The 9,935-nt window shown below is 51.4% G+C and overlaps 1 protein-coding gene and 1 long non-coding RNA gene across 3 annotated transcripts; one reads left to right on the top strand and one right to left on the bottom strand.

Annotated features, from left to right (window-relative positions):
* Nucleotides 1–1,004: 1,004 nt before the first annotated feature.
* LOC106858018 (uncharacterized) lies at nt 1,005–3,565 on the bottom strand. The gene is given in 4 exon segments (XM_014884428.2): nt 1,005–1,535; nt 1,538–2,611; nt 2,805–2,879; nt 3,301–3,565. Coding segments are annotated over 4 exon segments (1,503 nt in total). The 3' UTR covers nt 1,005–1,446.
* LOC148221215 (uncharacterized) lies at nt 3,486–9,603 on the top strand. Of its 2 annotated transcripts, XR_015808537.1 has the most exons (3): nt 3,486–3,617; nt 4,325–5,581; nt 7,122–9,603. It is a non-coding gene; the product is annotated as an uncharacterized LOC148221215 (long non-coding RNA). The 2 variants fall into 2 exon arrangements; XR_015808536.1 differs by lacking the exon at nt 3,486–3,617 and having other exon boundaries at nt 3,660–5,581.
* Nucleotides 9,604–9,935: the final 332 nt, after the last annotated feature.

Genomic DNA, 9,935 nt, shown 5'->3' with positions numbered 1-9,935 from the left:
CCTAAAATCACCAAAATTTACCCTAAAATAGACCTGGTTCCCCCCATTCATCCCAAAATTGACCTGGGACTCTCAGATGCTCACCTGGGACCCCCAAAATCACCAGAATTCACCGCAATATTCGCCTGCAACTCACAGATTTCCACACTCACCCTAAGATTCAACTGGGACTCCCAAAATCCCACAAATTCAACTCAAAATTTACCCAGGAACCCCAAATCTCCCAAATTTTCCCCAAAATCTGCCTGAAACCCTCAAAACTCACCTGGATCTTCCAAAATCCACCCCCCCCCAAATTCAACTGGAAATCCCCAAAATTCCACTAATTCAACCCAAAATTCCACCCCTCAGGGAGCCCCCAGATCCCAACTGGGATCCTGAAAATCCACCAAATCCTCAACTAAACCCATCCAGGATCTCCCCAAAATTCCCCAAATTCATCCTAAAACCCAGCTGGGACCCCCTCAAACCCCTCCAATTCCTCATCAAAACACCCCAAAAATCCCTCCCTGAGTACAGCCAGATTGTGAGCCCTCTCTACCTGGTCCCTGGCCCCTGGGACACTGTGGTGGCTGTCACTTGCTTCCAGGCTACTTCTCACCAGTTGAGCAAGTTCCTCATCCTGCCCAGGTGGGTGGTGACATTCAGCTGGGACACCATGTGGTGTAGTGAGGACTTGGTGCCATGAACTGCATCAGGCAGCGCTTCATTATGGCCAAGATGAAGGTGCTGGTGGCACTGTGGTGGCATTGATGTTGTCCCAGTTCATGTCCCCACCCATGTCCATGTTCTCTCATGTCCCTTTGGATGTCTGTGTCCTCCCATGTCCCCATCCCTGTTCCCCATGTGTCCCCAGGTCCCCATCCATGGCTGTGTCTCCATCCATGGCCATGTCCCCCCATGGCCCCACTCATGTCATCGTTCCCCACATTTCCCACATTTTTTAGTTCAACATCTTTATTTTTACCCCAGTTTCACAGGTTTCAAAGGGAGGAACAAAAACCTTTCGTTTCAAGGCTAAAATAAAATTATTTACATGTCCCTGCCAGAAGAGCATCCACACGCTTGGGTGGGCGGAAAGAACCTTTTTTGGAGGGGTTTCCACCTCACCATCTCCAAAATCGTGAGTTTTTCCCCAATCCATCCCCATTTGGCTGTGGAAGATGCTGGGCCAGAGAAAATTAAAACAATGGATATATGTTGGAGATAATCTCCAAGGCCATCCAGTGTTACTTGACACCACCAGAAGAAGCAAAAAGTGCGATTTTTCTGGGGTCAGAAGTCGACAAATTAAGTTCTCCACAATGGATTTCTGACATTGGTTTGTGGATGTGTCCAGGTGCCCACGGGGAGCCAGGAGGATGTGGAGGTGCCCAGCCAGGGCAACCAACATAGATCACTGCCACCATGGATCACAGGGCTCTGCCCACCAGGGGTCACTGGGGATCATCCAACACGGATCCTCCCATGGGGGATGGAGCTGGAGCAGTGCCCGAAGCTCTTCCCGCACTCGGAGCACTTGCAGGGCTTCCTTTGAGGTGCCTCCGTTGGTGTCGGGTCAAGGCTGAGCTCTGTGAGAAGCACTTCCCACACTCAGGACACTTGTAAGGCCTCTCCCCAGTGTGGACGCGCTGGTGCTTGACGAGGCCAGACTTTTGCCTGAAGCCCTTGCTGCAGTCGAGGCAGCGGAAAGGCCTCTCCTCTGTGTGAATCCGCTGGTGGAGGAGGAGATGGGAGCTGGTGTTAAACTTCTTCCTGCATTTATCACACTCGTAGGGCCTCTCCCCAGTGTGGCTCCTCTGGTGGACAATGAGTTCGGAGCTTGTCCTGAAGCTCTTCCTACACTCCCCACACTCGTAGGGCCATTGCCCTGTGTGGATTCCCATGTGGCGGATCAGGTGGCAGCTCCGGCTGAAGCTCTTCCCACACTTCCCACACTCGTAGGGCCTTTCCCCTGTGTGAATCCTCTGGTGGACAGTCAGTTCAGAGCTTGTCCTGAAGCTCATCCCACACTCCCCACACTCATAGGGCCGTTCCCCTGTGTGAATCCTCTGGTGGGCAGTCAGGGTGGAGCTCTGGCTGAAGCTCTTCCCACACTCAGGACACTCATAGGGCCTCTCCCTGGTGTGGATGCGCCGGTGGGTGACAAGGGCCGAGTTGTGCTTGAAGCCCTTCCCACACTCAGGGCAGCAGAAGGGCTTCTCCTCTGTGTGGGTCCGCTGATGCCTGAGGAGAGTGGAGTTGGTCTGAAACCTCTTCCTGCATTCCCCACACTCATAGGGCCGTTCCCCCGTGTGGATTCTCCAGTGGCGGATCAGGTTGGAGCTCTGGCTGAAGCTCTTCCCACATTTAGAGCACTTGTGGGATTTGTCCCCATCGTGAAGCTGCTCATGGACCCCCAGCTCCAAGCTCTGGCCACCTCCCCAGCCCAAGCTGGGGCTTTCCTCCTCGGATGTCCGTGATCTGCGTTTGCAGCCCCCCCCCATGCGGGATCTTCGGGGCTTTTCCTCCCCACTGGATTCCTGCGCCGTGGAGCCGCTCCAAACGGCCTCTTCCACGAGGTTCTGCCGAGGAGATTTGTCCTCCGTGGTCTCCATCCTCAACTCCTTGTCTGGGGGCGGAAGGACAAGCAGAGGATGGGATTTGCCTCCATGCCACAGGGAATGGGAAGGAGATCCCCCCAGTGTGTCTCTAGCAGGACAGCATCAGCAGCAGGGTTGTCCTGCAGGCAAGGGTGATACTGGGCTGGGAGGTGGAGCAGGACAGACGGGGAAAGCGGCACGGGGCACTGACTTCCTCCTCACCTGCCTGGGGCTCCCGGGCCATCTTCCTCGAGGCCTCCTCCTCCTCCATCCGGCCAAGGATTGGGAAAGGGAAATCTGGTTAGGGTGGAAAAACAAGACCTGAGTACATTGGGTTTGACCGTCCCGCTGCCCAGGTCCAGCTTGAGAAGTCACTGCCCCTTTCAGCCTCGGGGGGCCCGGACCCCAGTCATCTCCAGCCTCCCCCACTCCTCCCGGCTGCCAGCGGTCCCCCGGCTCCGGGATCGCCCCTCCGGCTCTCCTCACTCGGGGGCTCCCACGTTCCACCCCGGACTCTCCCGGAGATACCCAGACCCGATATCGCCCCCCGCTCTCCGCCGGTACCGGGCGATCGCCACGTTGGACCCCCAAGATCCCCCAGGGGGCATTTCCGACTCGGCTTTGGAGTCCAGCAAGATCCAAACATCCCCTGCCCGCAAAAATATCCCTCCCGGAGACCCTCCGATGGATTTGGGTCGAGCTCACCTTCCCCGCTCACCTACGGGTTCCGGGGGGGGCTGGATGCTACCTGACCCGGGGGAACGGGCAGCTGGGTAAACCGCGTGGCTCTGCCGCTGCTCTTCTTTCCGCTCCTCCTCCTCCTCTCTCCCTCCTGTTCCTGCTCCTCCTCTTCCTCCCGCTCCTCCTCCGCTCCCAGCCCGGCCCGGGCAGGTGCCCACACCCGGAAGCAGCCGCGCTCTGCCCTTGGGGTGATGCCGAACCGGCTCCGCCTCGCGCGGCACTGGGAGGGATCCTGGGAGCATCGGGAGCGATCCTGAGAGCACCAGGAAGGAATTGGGAGGGCTTTCCCCCCAGGTACCGCTCTTACTGGCAGAAACAGCGCCCAGCCCCGGCTGCAGCCGGCGCTGGGCGGGGCCAAATTAAAGGGTGTGGTTATGCAAATAAGGGAGCGCTCGTGTGCTGTGATTGGTGGGCGGGACCCGATCACGTGAGGGCCGGGGTGGGACCGGAAGTATGGGGGCGGCGAGAGGGGAGAGGGACAGGGAATGGGAATATGGGAACTGGACAAGGGATATAGAAATCGAAATACGGGAACAGGGCAGGGAGTATGGGACTCTGAATATGGGAATGGCAACCAGATAAAGAATACGGAACAGTGAATGAGATCGGGAATGGGATCCGGATTGGGGTGGGAGGAGGATGGGACTGGGAGTGGGAGTGGGGTTACACGGGAACGGGTGGAGGGCAAGGGGAGAGAGAGTGTGGAGAGGACAATCCTGGACAGGTAACACCGGGAACTGGGATGGGTGGACATGAGGACAGTTCCAGGGCAGGATGTCCTTGATCAGCTGCCCCAGAACCTCCGCCAGGGTCTCCCAGCACACCCGGAGCCGCTTGGCCTGAGGTCCCCAAAGCCCTGAGCAACCCCCAAGTCCCTCCCAAGAACCCTCAACTCCTTCGAACACATCATCCCCCACAACCACTGGAAGATTCCCCCATATCCCCATCCATGTCTTAGTTCAACGTCTTTATTTTTACCCCGGTTTTGGGTGTTTTGAAAGGACAAAGAGAAATGAAAAGAAAATCCAGACCATGGGGAACCAGGAGGATGTGGAACCCCCCAGCCAGGTGTCTTCCCAACTCGGATCACCAGCAAGACGAGTCACTGGGGCTCTGCCCAACGGGGATCACTGAAGATCATCCAACACGAATCCTCCCATGGGGAATGGAGCTGGAGCAGCGCACGAAGCTCTACCTACACTCGGGGCACTTGCAGGGCTTCCCTTAGTGGTGCCTCTGTTGGTATTTTGTCAAGGCTGAGCTCTCTTTGAACTCCTCCTCACACTCGGGACACTCGTAGGGCCTGTGACATCACAAGGAGCTGGGCTGTGATGTGCTCTGGTGTCTGTGACATCACAAGGGGCAGGGCTGGCTCTGATGCCCTCCAGTTTGTGGAACGCGACAAGGAGTGGGACTGGCTGTGATTTGTTTGGTGCCTGTGAAATCCCAAGGGCAGTGTCACAGTGGGGGCAGCTCTCAGTGTCCCCAGCAGGTCACGCTGTCCAGTGCAGCCGTGCCAGTGGTCACTGCGCATTCGGGGGAGGCTGGGCTGGACGGGGGTCGGGGCAGAAACGCTGCCCCCGGAACTGAGGTCTCCCCCTGCATCTGGGCCCAGCCCCTGGTGGGAGCGCCTTGGGCAGGGCACGGGGCTGCTGTTGGGCCAGGGGGACAGGCCTTGGCCCCTGCCAGCTGCCTGGGCACCTCTGATGCCTTTCCCCCATTCCTGTGGCTCCTGTCCCCATTGCTCCCCACCACCTTCACTCCCTCTATCAAAGTCCCACTCAGCCTCTTTACGGTAAACTCTGGAAAGAAAGAATGAAATAAAGGATGTGTTGTCAGTTGACCCTGGCTAGATGCCAGGCACTCACCAAAGCTGCTCTCTTGCGCCCTTCCAGAGATGGACAGGGGACAGAAAATAGAATTAAGTCTTCATGGGTTGAGATAAGGACTGGAACAGATCACTCTGCAAATGCCATCATGGAAAAAACAGGTTCAAAATTAGAGATACTAATCAAGTTTATTCTTATCAAAATAAGAGCAGGATAATGAGAAGTAAAATAAAGCTTTAAAAACACCCTCTGCTAATCCCTCTCTCCTTCCCAGCTCTATCTCCTCCCCCAGTGGGCGCAGAGTGACAGGGAATGGGGGGTCTGGTCAGTTCATCACGTGTTGTTTCTTCTGCTGCTCGAGTAGAGGAGTCGTTCCCCTGCTGCACCATGGGTCTCCCCCAGAGACACTTGTCCATTAACTTCTCCAAGGTGAGTTCACCTCACGGACAGCAGTTCTTCACAAACTGCTGCAACGTGGGTCACACTTCCATGGGCTCACTAGTCCTACCAGGTCCCTGCTCCAGCACAGGTTTCTCATGGGGTCACAGCCTCTGCTGAGGCATTCCCCTACTCGGGCACGGGCTCCTCCAGGCGCTGTAGGTGCATCTCTGCCCTCTGTGCCCTCCATGGGCTGCAGGGGCCCAGCTGCCTCACCACGGACTGCACCACGGAATCTCAGGGCAATCAGCTCCAGCACCTGGAGCAGCTCCTGCCCCTCCTCCTGCCCTGCCCTGCCTGTGTGCACAGTTGTTCCTCTCACATGTTCTCACTCTGCCCTTCCCTGGTCACAGTTACAACTACACGAGAACCCATTTTCTTAAATCTGTTATCCCAAAGGCATTACCAGCATTTCTAACTGGCCCAGCTTTGGCTGGCATTGACTCTGCAGGACATGGAGGAGCAGCTTCTTCTAGCAGCCTCTCACAGAAGGTGCTCCTAGAGCCCCCCTTACCAATACCTGGCCATGCAAACCTAGTATAAGTATGGCAGGGTTTTTATCACCATTAATTCTTATTATTGCTATTATCTCTAGTTTTGCTATTAACATTACAGTTGTTATGATAATTACTAGTATTTTTAGTATCTTTGACTGTTAATAGTGGCTATAGTAGAACTCTAAACAAAAGTTCTTAAATGCAAGTAGAAGTTAAAATTTTGGCATCTCCTTGCCCTGCCCTGTTCTGTGTCACTACTGTGTACTGCCAGGGCTCTGTATTTCTCTGGTTTGGAAAATTCAATGGTGTCAGGAAAATTAATCCACAAACACCAGAGGTTTATGTCCAAAAAGGAGACAGAGGAGCCCTTTTTGCTTTATTCGAATAAAGGGAGAGGCCATGGGACATTCCCCTGGGATCTCTCAAATTTTCGGAGGACGCAGCCTCCTTTTTATCCTATTTTCCCGGCCGCATTTCCCTCTCTCTTTCCCCATGGGCTGAGGTACTTGAGAGGCACAGACTTCCCGGTACACCTGAAACCTGAAATTCCCCTCTAATGTATAACCCTCCCTTTTAATTTTTAATTCTTATAGAATTCACAGATTTCCCCCGTTGCTTCTTTCATCTTTCGATATCCAATTTCAGTTATCAGCAGCCCTACAGTTTGTTTGTAAAGGCAAATATCTTTTTCCATTCATCAGTCAGTGGAATCCATCCCGTTGTTTCTTTTATCTCTCAGTGCTAGTCTTATCCACCAGTAGATCCACAACTCATTTGTAAAGACCAATTTGACATTCCTCTCAATGGGTACCCCAGGGCTCTGAAACGGGCGCCCGACAGGCGGTACCCCTAGAGCCCCTGTGACACCCAACTAGGGAGCCCAGAGAAGGGGAACCTCTGGGATTCCCAGGAGACCTCGCAGCCCAGAGAGAGTGGATACCAATACACAAGACACCTGGTAACTTCTAGAGATGGACTTGGGCAGGAGGAATACCCAAGCCAATGCACTTTCACTTGTTTTTTCCCCAAAACAGGAATTCCAGTTCCCAAAGTTCGGCCGGATGAAAGAGGAGGAGGAGGCTGCAAGGAAGAACACATGCTGCATTATCATTGGGTGACCAGCAGCCTGTGGGTGGAACAGTTAAAGCATTCCCAGTACTGAGGGGCAACAGGACTGCACCCGACAGGTGAAATGCCACAGAAACTTTTAGCGAGCACTTAATGTCTGGCTCCAGGCTCAGTGATGCAGATAATCTCCGAAGTGAGAGCATAATTATTTTACTGTATTGACTTTGGGCACAGTTTTGGGGGATTATCCTACCACCTCTGAGATGGTTGGGTAGCCTGCCGGGGTCAGTTTGTCCTGTCCTTTGGGATGGTTTGGCCCCTTCTGAATCTAATTCACTTGATACTGGTCAGTATTATTTACCCATAGAAATAATCTATCATAATCTATTCACTAATTATGTTTGTAAAAACATATAGCCCCTTTGTTGCTATTACACAATTGGCTGCTGATATTATCTGCCATACTAATGATTGATACTACGTTATTGATTGCTTATCATCATTTTCATTGCTTGATATATGTATATCTTAATTTTATTAATCATATCCACTTGCTGATTTTTGTGCTATTCGTGCTAATCTGTAATAAGGTAGAGCAATTTAGAGGATAAAAGTCTCCATGTCTTGTGTCTTGTGGATTATGGAGTCCTAGAAACCAAAGTCATGATCCCTACTCACCCACAAGCCAGGTAACCCATTGGGTTGTGACATGTTCCCAAGCATGTGCTTAGTTTTTCTAAGCATGCTCCATGGTGCCATTGGGAATATAAGTGAGCCTACAGGTTACAATGAGACAAAATGTTTTGCTGGATGTACATGAAGCTGTAGAAATGAGTAACATCACATACAGACAGGATCACGTAAGAGATTCAAGAAAGGGAAAACACAGCTGCATTAATCAAATGGCTTGTCACTCTCTGAAGATGTTTGAGAAGAGGCTGCTCTCTTCGTTCAGATCTGTGGTGTTGAAGGGTTTGGCTACTGAGCACCAAGCTACTCACAAGGCCAGAAACAGTAGGTAATCTGAACACTTGTTGCCCCAGAACCTGGGGGAAGGGGATATATAACAAAATGATGGAATTGGGTACTTCTTGTGATTATAGCTGCTAAATTAATTATTTTGCTTTTTTCTTTCATGAAAAGCCCTCCAATCCAGCATATTGTTTCATAAATATTGCTGACTGTAGTTATTCTGAGGATAATACATTTTCCACCTATTTATTGAAACAGAAAGATATCCCTATTTGCCCCCTTAAGATTGGTGAAGATGTATTCAAGATCATATGGTTTTAAGGATGTAAGAATAACTTGAAATTTCAAAACTTCAGTCTGAATATTAGTAGTCCTCTGATGGATTTCTTTTCCTGAGTAGGTAACCTGTTAGTGTCTTTGCTAGTGGCCCTTAATTTGTGCCACTTACTGTTAATTGTTCTGTGTCTGTCAGTGAGTGTGTATGAATATACACTATCTTTCTCAGATTCAACAGTGTGATAGGTTGACTTAGGAAGAAGAAACTCAGAGAGAGATTTTCTCTAAGAGAATTTCCTTTGTGGGGGTTGGGATACCTGCAACAGCTAATTAGAGAAAGTTAGTTCACTCCGTGAACACACATTTTGAAGGAAGTAATCCGGAACTGAGTCTCTTTGTCTTTCCGGCGGCTGAGCAGGTAACATCAACCTGATGTGATAAATGTGATTCGTGCTAATTAAGTTGTAACTATATTAACAAAATTGTATTTAGATCAATAGAAGACAATTGTTACAGAGTGAGAAGGGGGAGATGGGTGAGACAGGATAAAAGACATCTTACAGAGGTTGGGAGTCGAAGAAGGAGGTTAGAAGAAAGTCAGATAAGAATAGTAGAAGGACGGAGGTCTGATAAGCAGCATCTAGAAATACAGCTTCAACCTTGAAGCTGTCAAAAATGGAATGATTCCAAGCATGGGACTTAATTAAAGTCATGTTATGGAAAACATCTGCTCAGTCACACAGGGCACCTGCGCTACCTGCAGGTCACACCTCGGTCACTGATGAAGATGATGAGCCTTCACCGGAAATAAGACCCTCAAAAGGATGAGAGACCCCCTAACCCATTAGTAGAGCATGCACCGTGCAGTATAGTTACGTAAATTTTAGGAATAGAAACTAGGAGGAGCTTTTTAGAAACTTCTGTAACTTACAGTATAAGTGGGATTGTTGGCCTGAATGCTTTGATACGTGAGGAATGGCGAGCCACTCCCCGTATCCCCGGTCAGAGGGGGGCCCCTCCCCGGTCGGTTTTGCTTATGCTTTATACGAACCTCAATTATACTAAATTACTTACTGCCAAATTTTGTATATTCTTAAATATATGCACTTTGATTGTTTCATCTCCAATACTTTAATTGTCATCTCCAATACTTTGATTGTATTCATTTTGTTACTATTAAAAACTTACTATTAAATTTAATCTTGTTGCTTGATAAATTGGAAAAAATAGAACATCATTCATAACACTGAGCTTCCCCTTCCTCCATGTGGGGGGGAGGCTCGGGAGGCCGCTTGGGCCCCGTTTGCCAACGAGGGGGACCCGATGGCCGGGGGGAGAAAAAGTTGTGTGATAAGACCTTCACGGCTTCCTCCTCCACGAGCCTGTGGCTCTGGCGTTGGGGGGGGGGGAGGCCGACTCTTGCTGCTGCCGGCCGGGCCGGGCCTGCCCGGGTGGCCATGAGCAGTGTGGGGCTGCAGCCCAGCCCCAGAAAGGCTGATTGACACCTCAGCTGCCTCCCAGCTCGGCCTGAG

Source organism: Sturnus vulgaris, chromosome 26, assembly GCF_052056855.1.
Source record: "Sturnus vulgaris isolate bStuVul1 chromosome 26, bStuVul1.hap1, whole genome shotgun sequence".
In the NCBI taxonomy this organism is placed as follows: Eukaryota; Metazoa; Chordata; class Aves; order Passeriformes; family Sturnidae; genus Sturnus; species Sturnus vulgaris.
This window is presented reverse-complemented; position numbering and strand designations above follow the sequence as displayed.